General features: G+C 41.5%; 1 protein-coding gene across 1 annotated transcript in view; it reads left to right on the top strand.

Moving 5' to 3' along the window:
- LOC114043283 (acid-sensing ion channel 2-like) overlaps positions 1 to 14924 on the top strand; it is a 354478-nt gene that overhangs the window by 259388 nt on the left and 80166 nt on the right. The window contains exon 4 of the mRNA XM_027862355.1: positions 2137 to 2264. Within this exon, the coding sequence (XP_027718156.1) occupies positions 2137 to 2264 (128 nt within the window). The remainder of the gene's footprint in view (positions 1 to 2136; positions 2265 to 14924) is intronic.

The raw sequence follows: 14924 nt of genomic DNA, 5'->3' as shown, positions 1-14924 counted from the left end.
GCCCTGCCTTGCACAATGAGCCAGCTGATATTCTCCCAATACTTCCTCTTAAAGGCCATTGACCCTGGGTAGGGGTGGGGGGGGTGGAGAATACTAAACAAAAGCTCTCCCATTAATAGACCACCTACACCTACCTGTCTCACACCCTGCTATTTTCCCTGAAGATTCTATTATCCTTCCATCATTCTTCTTTATGGCATGAGTGAGTGGGTGGCAAGGCAGACCATTAAGCATTTTCTAGGTCACTTAGTTTCTCTTGGCCTCAGCTTCCCCATATTTAAAATGGGTATGTTACTTTCCCTACCTCCCAAGGTCATTGTGAAGATTCTGTAAGATAACATAGAGGGACGTCTTTTTGCAAACTATAAAGCACCACACCAATGTGAGATCCAGAATTAGCATATTGCTACAATTAATATAACTTACTATTCTTGCTTTGAAACTAATTAGTTATGTGAACCATGGTGAGTCTGTTATAAAAGATGAGTCAATATAAAATCCTCTGTTTGTAGTTCAAAACTCCTCATAAATTGTCCACCTATGTCTTTCCAGTCTTCTAAAACATTGCAACACCCACCATATACACAGAAATACACTGAGATCCAGTAACACTGGCCTCCTTTCTCTTCCTTAAACAACATGACTATCTCTGTGTTGAAGTTTAGGGGTGCTAGGACCCCAAAATAGCAGCACATGGGTCCTGCCTGAATGAATCCAAGCCTGCTTTCAGCAAAGACAAGGTTTATTAAAGACCCGCCATATTGGCCAGACTCTTAACAAATCTGAACATTTGTAATGCTCATGTTGACAAATGGGCTAGAGTGAATCTCAGCCATTAGCTAGATTTTAAGAATCTGAGCCCTTGGCTAGACTCTTAAAGAATCTGAGCACCTCAGTGGAGATAAGACGGATCTTGTATACTGAAAGACTGTGGGAGAGATCTAGGAGTAGCCCAGTAGTTTGGGGTGACTGAAGGATGGATCTGGGAGAAGGGGTCTGGGGAGGATATTGATAGGAGTGACTGGGAGGTAGAAAGGGGTCTAGATAGGATCAAGGGGAGGAAGTAGCTGGGGCCATCGGGAGGTAATAAGACAATAAAAGTTGGGCTAGGTCAGAGGTAACAGAATTGGGAGACTGGGCATAGCCACAATGAAAGTAGCCACAATGAAAGGCCAGTTGAAAGGATTACTGGGATGATGCCTGAGGCAAATGCCAAAGACTTCACCATGCAGGAAAAGGAGAAAACTCTAGGAGAGTTGGGGGGGGTTTCCCCCAGGGCCCATACCTTGTCATCTGGACTCTGAACATTTCTCTATTGCCCCATACCTGCAATGCTCTCCTTCCTCTTCTCTGCCCCTTCAAGGCCCAACTAAAACTTCATCATTTATAGAAAGGCTCTCCTAATCTCCCTTAACTCTTATGCCTTTCCTCTATTGATTGTTCCCAATTTTTCCTGTGTATGGTTTGTTTATACATAGTTATTTACATGTTGACTATCCCATTAGACTGTGGGAGCTGTCCTTTGTCTTTCTCTGTGTCCCCTACACTTAGCATAGAGTAACCACTTAATTGTTTATTGATTCCCAGACTGAGGATGCCCACCTGGCATTTCCCACCCTTGCCACATGACCAACCCATCTTACCTCTTTTTCATGCATTCTCTTCCTAGCATACGTTTTCTTGATGACAACTTTTGCTCCTTTTCTTCTTTGGAATTTCTTGTTGAGTGTACATTGTAGTCTCTTCACACCTCCTCAATGGACCTCTTGTTACCTCCTGTATAATATTCATTTCCAATTTTTCAGAGATTGATGCCTTCCATTTATATATAGCAAGACCTGTAGAATGCTGGCATTAAAAAAAATGATGTTTATTTCTAAGAGAAGATTATGGTCATTAAAGGAGCTTTGCAATTAATTCCCTGAAGGCTATCCAGTGGGTTCTAAATGGAGATTAATGAGTGACTCATAGGCTGCAAAGTTATTTCCATAGTATGGATTTGGAAACCGAGGCACAAAAATAGACTAAATGAGTGAGGTGGGGTGGGAGTCCCTTCAGACTGTTTGACCCCATGATTTCATGAGGAAAATTGCTGCTAATCAATTGCTACTCTGCCTTTCCTGTTTCTTCTTTCAGAGGAAACAACTTTTGAAGCTGGAGTGAAAGTTCAGATTCACAGTCAGTCTGAGCCACCCTTTGTCCAGGAGCTGGGCTTTGGTGTGGCACCAGGATTCCAGACTTTTGTGGCCACACAGGAGCAGAGGGTAAGTCCTTGGATCATTAGTGCATCTGGTCAGTGTTTCTGGGCCTACTGGTGTTTTCTGAGATAGAGGAAAGAGGACCAGACTCGGAGACAGGTAACTTGGGTGGCAATCTCAACTCTGTCATTAACAGGCTGTGTGTCTTTGGACAAATCATGTAATCTCTCTGAGCTGTATGTAGCTTTTTCATTTGTAAAATGCTGGTATTGAACTAAATGATCTTTAACACCCCATAGAGAGTTAATCTAACAAAATTCAGTGAAATGTTTATGGTTGTTGTTGTTTTCCCCTTCTCTGTTAGACTCCAAGTTGAAGAGAGAAGAGGGAGAAGGCCTAAGTTAGGAGTAGTCCCTTTCACTGCCAATGGGAAAAAATGGAGATCCAATCCCTGCCATGTGGCTCTGAGTGAATGCAAGTTTCCCCTCTAGGACAGGTCCACCCTGCCAACTTCTAAAAGTGGAGTGTGATGAAATCTGTTTATTTCCTCTTTAATTCACTGGCTATTTATTTTCTTTTGAAAATGTTTCCTTCTGTTGTTAGGGATGTGCTCGTTCTGAGCTTTCTGGAACCCTTTGTAAAGAAGTCAGTTGCTAAGATGTTGCTAAGGAAAATCGGCTAATCAAAGCTGTTAAGCAGTTCTAGTTATAGTACAGAAATGTAAGGTAACCAGATAGGTCTTGGCCTGAGCAAAAGAAGGAAAGATGTTATACTCTCCTAGAGAGTAAAGTAGATAAATGCCTTCTACCGACTGGAGAATATCTCCTAGAGAGAAGAATGGAATAATACCTCCTTCTGATTGGAAAAAAAAGAGGCATGGGAACCTTGCCCTTTCCTGATGAAGAGGCCATGTGAAGCTTCCTCATGGGGAAAAGAAAGAAAGAAAAGTCTTAGATTAGAAAGTGAAAACTATAAACATGGGAAAGCTGCAGTTTCTTTCCTATCTTTGATTATTTATTTTGTCTAATAGCTAAGAGATCAAGAGAATAGGAAAGGTCAGTCCATTTGGTCAGGGCTTTGACCCTGAGCAGGACTGGATAATTGGGAAGGAATTCATCATCGTAGAAAGAGGACCTGACTGGGAATCGGGAAACCTAGATCCTACCCTGGTAGGGTAGGTCTGTCAGGTAGAAGTCAGTCTGAATAAAGAAACCTGAATCAAGAAATATTTGAAAATTCTACTCTGGTAGAATTCCTGGTTCTGACTGAATGACCTTAGACAAATCATTTCTATGGACCTTAGATGTTGTCTGAGCTCGCTTCCCCCTCAGACATTCTTACCCATTTAACATGGGTAAGAGAAAATTCTGACATGGTTGTGCAGCTTCATAAAAGGAGCCAAGATTCTCTCTCCTAAGAGAAGGGCAGGGATAATGGAAGGAGAAAAAACACCTAGGCATGTTGAGAGGGTTTTTTGTTTGTTTCTTTTATTCTGTTTCTTAAAGTTTGCTCTGAACTATCTTTAAGTATATAATTGGATTAAAGTCACTTAAGTTTTACTGTGTATATATATATGTAATGTAAATATAACATTAGTCAATAATCAATAGTCAATAAGCATTTATTAAGTGCCTACTATATGCTAGGCACTGGGCTAAATGCTGAGGATACAAATATGAACAAGAAATATGGGCCCTGCCCTCAAGAAGCTTACAGTCTAAAAAGGCAAGACAGTACACAAAGAAAACTGAAAAGCTGGGGGTGGGGTGGAGTTGCAGGAGCATGGTGGGAAAGCTAAAGAAGTCCAAAATTATTGCTGTCAGAAAATCAAAGAAATCCAAAATGAGTGAACTAGGTGGAAAATGAGATGTCTGAGGAGATGTTAATCCACTTCCATCTCCTTTGATGGAGGACTTTACAGTTCCATTCTCCAATCAGAGGGGCAGAAGGTAATGATGGGGTGTGACTGGATCTTGCAAGATGATAATATTTCCCAATGATAAGTTTACTGGGGGCATGATAGAGGAGCAAGGAAGTTCAGATTTACATTAGATAGGGTAAGGGAGTAGACCTGTGATTTCAATGGTACACTGGTATAAAAAGCACACCACCACCCCTTTCTACCAGCACAGGTTGGCACCTCTTGGCAACTTATAGTATTAGAGAGTTGCCTAGAATACTGAGAGATGAAATGACTTGCTTAGAGTCACACAGTCATTATAGAATTATATGTCAAAGAGAGGGCTTGAACTAGGTCTTCCTGGTTTCAAGGTCCAGTATTTAGCCACTATACCATACTGTCTTCCATGTATACTTACTCACATGTGTACAAACACATATAGATTCATGTACATATGTGTGTATTTACATATACATCTATATTCATGCAGATCTGTGATTTCATCAGTGTAAGGAATTCCTCTCCATCAGCAACTCTTCTGCAACATGTAGTATGAGAGAGTTTTCCTGGGGTGTGGAGACATTAAAACTCAGAGTCACATGGCCAGTGTGTGTCAGGACTTGTTGGATTAAACGGAATTTGAAGTGGATTGTAGCTTTTCCAGCCATGGCAATCTTACCACTCTGCATTAGGAACAGAATTTTGGGCTGACCTTCAGGGGCTTCCCACCCTATCCCCAGCTCAAAGAAAAGGGAGTGCAAGGGTGATGCTCCTCCAAGTAGCAGAAAAAACTCTGGATCCCTTCCCTCTGATATGGGAACTTTTACTGAAAACTAAAGGAAATGGTGACTGAAAAAAAGTCAAGGACTCTTGTTCTAAGATCATGAGTTACAGAGGAAATCTGTGTCAGTGGATGGAGTTTCTCCATGGGGAATCCTCCACCAGGATGAAAGTGAACGTGCTGACCTTAAAAGAAATTAATATTATTAGCTAATAATAACTGTATTAAGTACTAAAACAATAACTTTGGGCTGATGATAGCAGTCAGAATTTATGTAGGCTTTAGGATTTACCAAGCTCTTTGCAAACATCCTCTCATTATCCCCACATGTAAGATCATCTCATTTCTTTAGAATTGAGCATCCTAACCCCACTCCCAGCTCTTAAAGGAGCCAGCAGTAACATCTGTAGTATTCAACATACAGGGCAGTGACTACAGCCACTATCTATGAAGATCATTTACAAACAGTGGTGTGCTAGTAGACATTTAATTCCTAGCTTTCTGAAAACCCAGGGCACACTTTGAAGTTTCATCTGCATTATTAATATTTTCTCCATCACTTCCTGAAGTTCAGAAATCAACAAAACAACACATCAAGCCCTGATTTATAGCGTTTGTCAATTTTGCAGGTATAAGTGCTCACTGAAAATTTAAACAGTTAGGCTCTCATGAGCCAATACAAGCTGGTTCCAGCATACCCCATATGTCAAACCACACATGGATGAAATGAACAATGAATAGTCATGTTATTTCTTACCCACTTGCTACTCAAAATTATGTTCCCTGAGGAAGGGGACTGCATAAAACCATAGATTAAGAGTTAGAGGGGCTCTTAGAGAGTACTTTGTCAACTCCTTCCTTTTTTCTGGTGGGGCTACTCTGAGGCCCAAAAAACCACGTGATTTGCCTAAGGTCCCACATCCATCATGTGACAGGAAAGCCACACTTCTATTGCTCCTTCAAATCTCAGCTAAAAGCCAACCTTCCATGAGAAGCCTTTCCCAGTCTCGCTTAATGCTAGTACCTTTCCTCTCTTTATTATTTCCAATTTATCCTGAACATGTGTGTGTATGTGTGTGTGCATATAAGTTGTACATCGTTGTTAGCCCCCATTACAATGTGAGATCCTTGACCAGAGGGACTGGGTTTTCCCCCTTTCTTTGTATCCCTAGTATTTAGTATAGTGCTTGGTACGCAGTAGGTGCTTAATAAATATTTCTTGACTTGATGTGACAAAGCCCAAGCCCTCAAATCCAAACCCAGCACTACTAACCCATGCTGACTCCTAAGATGAACTTCACATATCCTTTTATCTCTTACCCCCAGTAGAGTACATAGCATGTAGTCAATATTTAATAAATGTTTGTTGATTTCAATTCGGTTCAATTGTAACAGGACTCAACCCTGCCACGTGAGATCAATGGAAAGAACTAAGGATGCTTACCCTGAAAGCAGAAACCAAGAAGGGGGATGAGGGTGGGGTGGCAGACAATAGCTATCTACAAATAGTGGAAGGCTTGCCATCTAAAAGAGGAATTAGACATAGTTTCTAACTCCAGAGAACAGAATTGGGACAAAATATTGTGCAAGTATGTGATGCAAATTATTGTTGTTGTTCAGTCATTTCAGTCATGTGCAACTTTTCATGACCCCATTTGGGCTTTTCTTGGCAAAGATACTGGAGTGGTTGGCCATTTCCTTCTCCACCTCATTTTACAGATGAGGAAACTGAGGCAAATAGGGTTAAGTGACTTGTCCAGGGTCACACAGCTAGTAGGTGTCTGAAGCTGGTTTTGAAGTTGTGAAGAGGAGTCTTCCTAACCCCAGGCCTAGCACACTATCCACTGAGCTACCTAGCTGCCCAATTCTACTTGGTTCCATTTATTCAACAGTTATTAAGCACCTGCTAAATTTCAGGCACTGTGTTCTCAGTGAGGGATATAAAATTTTAAATGTCACAGTTCTTGCCTTCAGGTAGATTACATTCTAATAGTTGGTATATGACGTGCACACATATGTGTGGGTGGAAGTTACAGAGAGGTAGATTTAGGCTCCATATAAGAAAAAAACTTTCCAGAATTGTCCAAAATGAACTGCTTCAGGAGGTGGTTATGTTCTTTATAAGTGGAGGTTGGCAAGAAGAGACAGGGTGACCTCTTTTTGGAGATTTTGTGTGGAGGATGATTACTCAGGAGGATTGGACCAAGTGGTCTTTGAGGAGCCCTCAAAGTCTGAGAGCCTATGGTTCTTAGAGGACTCTGGGACCCTTCTCATTGGGCATGCCCTGGACCTGTTTCAACCAAAGATGCACTTAGCATATGGACTATTGCCAGTAAACCCCAAGAGTCAAGAAACAAGTGCTCTGTTCTGTCTGCCCCATCCTCCATTATACCTAGCAACATTGATGGAGAGTTTGGGAAGGGATACAATCCAACTCATATGTGAGCCTCTATTCTTCAGTCCACCCCCTTTCTCTCTATACCCTAGGTCATGCCTCTTCCTAACCAGGCACTCTATCACTGGGAATCTTCAAATTGAAGCTGGTTAGCCAAATATCAGGGATGTAGACGGGATTGTTGTTCAAGTACGGATTGTACTGCATGGCCTCCCTTCCAGCTGTGAGATTCTCTGCTTCTGTGATTTCAAGAAAAACACATAGCCTAAAAATTTCCCCTCTGCTACTAGCTTTGTCAGTGTTAACCAGTGAGACCTAACAGAGGGTAGAGAGGAAGTGAGAGACACTGACATTCATTTTTTCCTGGCACCTCTATTGAATGTTGAGCACTACATCAGCCACAGGGAAAGAATGTTAATAGAGATAAAAGAGTTGGACTCTGCCTTTGGGGAACTTTCTGCCTAGCAGGCAGCGAATCTGAACCCACACCTTATAAGGATGACCTTATAACAATCAGAAAGCAAGATAGGATCAGAGCCAAAATATTGTGCACGTATGTGGTGCAAATTATACTCTGTTGCATATGTCCAACAGATCTGAAGAACTTGCTAAATTTTAAGCACTGTGTTGTCAGTGAGAGATATAAGATTTTAAATGACATAGTTCTTGCCCTCAAGGAGGTTACATTCTGGGTTGTTTTTTTTTTTTTGAGATTACATTATAATAGCTGGTATGGCATGTACACAAATGTTTGGTATAAAGTAGAGTATGATAGAGCTGAGGGAGAGATACAGGCAAAGAGCTATAAGAAAATTTGAGGAGACAGATTACTCTTTTTAGCATTCCTTTTTAAATGTGTAATATTTTATTTTTTCTCCTATTACATGTTAAAACAATTTTTAACATTTGGGATTTTTTTTAAAGTTTTGAGTTCCAAATTTTATCCCTTCCCTGTTTTAGCCTCCCTCTTTTCCCCCTCCCTGAGATGGTAAGCAATCAGATATAGGTTATAAATGTGCAATCATATAAAACATTTTCATTAGTCGTTTTGTACAAGAATACTTCAATAAAAGAAAAATTATGAAAGGAAGGTGAAAATAGCATGCTTCAGTCTGTATTCAAACAATATCAGTTCTTTCTCTGGAGGCAGATAGTATGCTTTCGTCATTAGTCCTTTGGGATTCTTGGATCATTATATTGCTGAGAAGAATTAAGTCATTCACAGTTCTTCATTGAACAATATTGCTGTTACTGTGTACAATGTTCTCTTGGTTCTTCTCACTTCACTTTGTGTCAGTTCATGTAAATCTGTCCAGGTTTTTCTGAAATCATCCTGCTTGTCATTTCTTACAGCACAATAATATTCCCTCACATTCATACACCACAACTTATTTAGCCACTCCCCAATTATGGGAATCCTTTCGATTTGCAACTCTTAGTCACCACAAAAAGAGCTGCTATAAATATTTTTGTACAAATAGGTCCTCCCCCTTTTTTTTCAATGTCTTTGGGAGAGGCATAATTCAGGGGGGAACCTGCAGCCTTGAGGCCACATGTGGCCTTCTAGGTCCTTGAATTCGACCTTTTGACTGAGTCCAAATTTTACAGAACAAATTCTTTTATCAAGGAGATTTGTTCTGTCAAGTTTGAATTCAGTCAAAGGGCTACACTTGAGGACCTAGAGGGCCATATGTGGCCTCAAAGCCACAGGTTCCCCACCCCTGGACATACTACTTTTAATTGGTGGAGAGGATCACAGAAGATTCCATGGAGAAGTTGCCACCTGAACTGGGCCTTGAAGCACGAAACAGTTTGATGAGGGAAGGGAAGGGTGCTAGACTTGCAGCCATACTTGCACCTCAGTTTCAATGTCAACTTTGCTACTTTGTGACCTTGGTTAAGTCATTTAACTTCTCTGAGTGTCAGTTTCTTCAACTGTAAAATGAGAGAGTTGCACTAGATGACCCCTTCCATTCTAGAACTAGAATCCTATGACTAGGTAGAGATGTGGAGGTATTATAGTCCTTGTATGAGGAAATTTTGTTCAAATACACAGTCGTGAGAGAGGATAGCAAGCACATCGTCCACTTTGACTAGAGCATGGAGTGTTTGGAGGGGAATCTTGTGAAATAAGCTGGAAAGGCAGGTTGAAAACAGATTGTAAAGTACCTTAAATGACAGACTAAGGAATTTGTATTATTTTTTATTTTCTTTTTTCCTAGGGGCAAAAGGGAGCCACTGAAGGTTTTTGAGCCAGGGAATAACTGACATGTTCTTCCTCTTAAATCATATTGGCAGTTGGGTGGAGGAGGGATGGATTAGAGAAGCAAGAGCCTAGAAATGAAGAGACTATTTAGGAGGCTATTGTAACAGTCCAGAAAAGTGGAGTGAATGAAATACACCAGGGAAAACTTCCTAGAGAAGGTGAGCTTTGAACGGTTTTTTGTAGAAAGATGAGGAAAGGGAACAAGCATTTACTGAGCACCTACTGTGCATCAGACACTGCTGTAAGTGCTTTACAAGAGATAAAGATTGGCTTTTCTTCTTGAGATGGGAACTAGATTTCTGGTATTTCCAGGAAAGGGATAGAACAGCAGTCTCTTTCTTTTCCAACTTTGAGCCCAAGGAATGAAGTAGGAATGAGTAAAGCAGATCAATTCTAAATTTCTAAAGAAGATACAGAGGCACCTTCTGTATATGCTTTGTTCCTCGAATGTAGTGAGAAGGAAGATTCTCAGAGCTGCCCAGATCGCTACTGGCTGGGGGAGGGTCCTGTTCTCTCAAGGACACAGGCAGCATCTGGCAATCTGTTTTGTTGCCATCCTGTGCCCTAACAGCTGCCGGGGGAGCCCTCCCCATACAGACTGGAATGCACAGAGGAACAGGGAGTCAGGATGCTGTGAAGGTAAACAATGACAAAGAAGCCTGTGAATACTCGTTAGCCGCCAGACTCCCAGCTCTAGAGATAGTGACCGGGATCAATGGAGATACTCCACAGGCAGCTAGAGGGTCAGGACCAACCCAACGGCCCAACAATGAAGTAGATAAAGTTCATTAGATTATAAGCTCCTGGAGGGAAGGGACCATCTTTTGTTGCCTCTTTTTGTATTCTCAGTGCTTAGCACTGTGCTTGGCACATAGTAGGTGTTTAATAAATGTTGATTGATTGACTCGGTAAGCCCTTTATCTCCACCTAGATATTGGTATCATCTCTTCACCAGCCAATACCCTTACAATGCTTCCTCCCTACCATCCAAACTTGCCAACAGATCCTTTATTTACATGAAATGTGGATGACTGAAACAGCTTAAAGTGAAGCCCCTCCCAGGGACATTTACATTTTAGAGGTGTTCCCAACCTTGGTTGGTCACTTTGCCCCCTGACTTTCAATAAACCTTCTCTTACCACCTATTCAGTCAGCCAATCAGTCAACAAGCATTTATTTATTAAGTGCTTACTGTGTACTAGACACTGTGCTGGGGATAGTCAATATGAAAGGAAATACATTCTAAAGCAATAGTGTCAAATTCAAATTGAAATGAGGCCTCTAAATCATAGGTAAGCATATTGACTTAGAATGCATATTGACTTAGAAAACCATATATTAGCATAATCTTTGTTTTGTTTCATTTTTATTTATTAGTTAAATTTTTCCAATTATATTTTGATCTGGTTTGGGCTGCACTGAAGAGTGTTGTTGGCCCGTTATTAGCCAGGGGCTAATTTGACACCTCTGCCATCCATATGCCCATCAGAAGCAATCAAGAAGTAATATTGTTGTTTTGATGCTGTTTTACCAAATAGTCTTCATACTCTCTTGACATAAGATTCTTATATCTCCTAGGGTTTATGTGCCCCCGGTTTGGGAGCCCCAGGTATAGTAGAAAGACTACTAGACTTGGGGTCATGAGAAACTTGGGCTTGAATCCCACCTCTAACCCTTGATGATCTGTCTAGACTCAAAAAGTTGTTGTGAAAATCAAAGGAAATGATATATGTAATGTATATTTCAAACCTTATAGTTCTGTGTGTTAGGGCATGCCCAGAGCTTCCCTGACTGATTCTGGATGACTACATGCATTCACTCAGCACTTGGACACCCTGGCAACAATAAAGCCCCAGGATGCTTCCAATCAGTCATATGTGACTCAGTGCCAAAGGACACATTTGGCCAGTCCTAGAAAGGGAGGGGAAGGAGGAGAGAAGGAATGATTGACATATTTAACCATTTGACCTACAGATCCCCTCACTTATGAATGCGTGTCAGTGTCTGGGGATTCTCTCCCATGACAGAACATATGTCCTGGGAACACGCATAGGCAAGAAGAGGAAGAACCAGTTCTCTCTCTGCACCCATCAGGGAACAAACATCTCCATCCTGAAAGACAGAATGAACCAGATACCAAATTAGATTCATTTTGAGTTGATCAGCAGACTCACAGTGATGTCTGATCTTTTTGGAATAAGGAGTCTTCTTATTTTGTCTTTGATTTCCTAACACCACTCTTTCGCTTCTCCCACCTCCAGTCTACCCTTTCGTAGGCCCCGGACCATAGAATGATTTTCTAAATGGAAGACCTTTTTTAAAAGTACCTTAAAATTAATTTTATTTTGAGAAGACCTGGGTATTATGCAGCCTCACTTTATTAACTTCATTCATTCATTCGTTCTGGCATGGACCTGCACACACGTGTTTTCATACTTGCTCTAAGTCCACTCATTTGCCCTTCATTCCCTGGGCACTTTCTTTTTCTGCACAGAAACTATTGGAGTCTCAGAATTGTACCAGTCAGACAGTATACATATGCCAAGGTTTTGTCATCAGAATTCCCAAAATACCATTGCTGTTCTGTGGAAATTGGCCCTTGGGCCTAGGGTCAAACAATCTCTCTGCCTAGCTACACAAGCAGGGAGCCCGGTCCCTCCCTCACCTTCTAGTCTATTCTCCTCTTACACTCACAATTCCATTCACACTCAATCTAAACAAAGAGGGTCTATACTTATACTGTCTTCCTCTCACACCCACTCCCTAGTATTCCATCCACTTTGCCCTGCTTTGTTCATATTCAATACTTGCTTAATCCCCTCTTAGCCTCTCCTCTCTTCTCCTTCTTCTTCTTTGCCTTCTTCTTCCTTCTTCTTTCTTCTTCTTCTTCATCCTCTTCCTCTGCCTCCTCCTTGCTCTCCTCTTTTTGCTTCTCCTTCTTTTCTTTGTTCTCCTCATCCTTCTCCAGCTACTCTTCTCCTCCCTCTCTCTCCTTCCCTCCTCTAGCACCTCTCTTGCTCCCTATCTATGTATGTCTCCCTGCATCTCTCTATCTGTGCCTCTCTCTCAGTGAACTTCTACTTTAGCCACATAACAACCACCACTCCATGCTCCATCACAAACACAGCCAGGAACAAGATCTGGCTATACAAGAGTTACTAGAAATAAAAAAAACTCATGAGGTTCTTTATAGCCCGGGATTGACAGATGTGTGGATGCTATAGCTTCCCATTATATCTGTCTGACTACCACTAGGCTTCTCAATTCTGCCATTCAGTCATTGAAACTTTACTAAGCATGTGCTATGGGTAAGGCACAAAGCTTGGGGCTGCGGATGATACAAATATAGATAGGAAAGAATTTTTGCTTTCAAAGACCTTACATTCTACTAATCTGCTACTTAATTCCTACTTCCCTTGACATAGATTGATGGCCTGTCATCTCAAACAGTTGACCTTCAACATATATTTGCAGAATAAATTGAATGAATTCTCATTCATTGGAAAAAGGTCAAGCAGTTAGACAGCTGGGCTTGGATGTGGGCTAGGTCAAGCATTCATTAAGCATTTATTAAGCACCTACTATGTGCCAGGTACTGTGCTAGGCTCTGGGGATTCAAAGACTAGAGAAAGTCAAGCAATTAGCCAGTTGTGCCAAGGTACAGGATAGTCTAATCAATCAGTAAGCATTTAATAATATGCCAGGCACTGTTAGGCAGTGGCATACAGAAACATAAACAAAAATCAATTCATCCCTGTTCTTAAGAAACTTTATTCCTATTGGACAGTTGACTGCTGCTGCTGCTGCTGCTGCTGCTGCTGCTGCTCTGTGCTCAATCATCTTTGTTGACTGCATTGCAAACTTTGGAGAGACTCTCCATCTCCTGTTTTGGAGCCATTTGCAACAAGCATCTCCAAATAGGGTTATCATCCCAAGCCCCACAGCAATCAGATTCTGCTTTTTCACCTTGGTTCTCCTACCCGAGCTGTTTGCTCAGTACAATCCTGAGACTCCAATAGTTTCTGTGCAGAAAAAGAATTCCAGGGCACAAGTGCCTCACATGCTTAGCATTCTTCGGCTCGCAGCCACCCACCTGCCAGCTTGGGGCTGGAGATGAAAGCAAATTCCAATGCATCGGCCCATGACTCTGCCAGATAGGAGACTGGCACATCCTAGCCCAGATGCCCAGGTCTTTGTCCCTGGAAAAGACTGACCACATTTCTCTGAGTCAGAAGAAACTGAAGCGTGGTTCAGAAACAAAGAATACATTCCCAGCTGCCACAGCAGGCAGATACCATCTGTTTTTAGACAGCTCCTTTCAGGTTTCCAAATACAATTTCCTAAGCCCCTTCCAATGAGAATTTATCAGCCTAGCACCCTGATCCAGTCTTCTCAATATCTATGTATCATGTGGCTGCATTAGCAGTGGAAGTTTGCCACATTAATAAAAAGACAGCAAGAAAGGGAATTGATTACACAAGCTATCAGAGCCTTCGTGAAAAGCCAATGTCTAGAGTACATAAACATGTTCCACTGGAGCACAAGGGAGGTCCCAGAATGCCAAGCTGGCTGCTGTGACAGTATCCCATTGGAATTAATGGGGTACATGGTTTCCCATAAATAGACTACACACAAGATTCAATTGACCATTTAACAATACGCCTTTACTGCCACCAAGCCTGTACAATAGTAATGTCTTCAGGCCCCCAGACATTCTTTGCCACTAGACAAATTTTTCACCCACATTTTTCCTAGTCTCAGATATTTTTTCTCAATAGATATTCTTCTGAAAAATGTATTCAATAAATATTTGTTGAGAAACTAATATACAGCAAGCAAGGCATTATGCTAAGGTTTGTGAGAGATACAAAGATGAGAAAAGCATGCCTTTCATCACATGTCACTAAAACCTTTCACTGACTCCCCAGTGCAAATTCAGACTTCTGAGCCTGGTATTTCAGAACATCCCCAGTCAAGTCATACCCCCACCTCTCCAGCCCCACCTCCACCTCTACCTCCCATTATCTCCTCTCAGGCAACCTCTTAGCCAGCCGTGGAAGAGAACTGATTCTAGGTACTAGAACATCTTAGCACAAGGGTGGTTTTGGGGTGTTTTTCTGGTCTCAACAAGCTTCCAGTGCCATCCCCTCTAAGATTACCTCCCACCTATTCTACATGGATCTTCTGTCTTCTGGTTTCTATTTGTTGTCTCCCCCATTTGAGTGTAAACTCCTTGAGTACAAGGACAAGTTTTCTTTTTTCCTTTTTCTTAACATCACCAGCATTTAGCACAGTCCCTGGCATATAATAAGTGCTTAATAAATGCTTGTTGATTAACTACATTGGATTGGGTTGAAATTAAATTAATTGAATCAAAACAAACC

Source organism: Vombatus ursinus, unplaced genomic scaffold (genome assembly GCF_900497805.2).
Source record: "Vombatus ursinus unplaced genomic scaffold, bare-nosed wombat genome assembly UNPS02014768.1, whole genome shotgun sequence".
NCBI classification, from domain to species: Eukaryota; Metazoa; Chordata; class Mammalia; order Diprotodontia; family Vombatidae; genus Vombatus; species Vombatus ursinus.
This window is presented reverse-complemented; position numbering and strand designations above follow the sequence as displayed.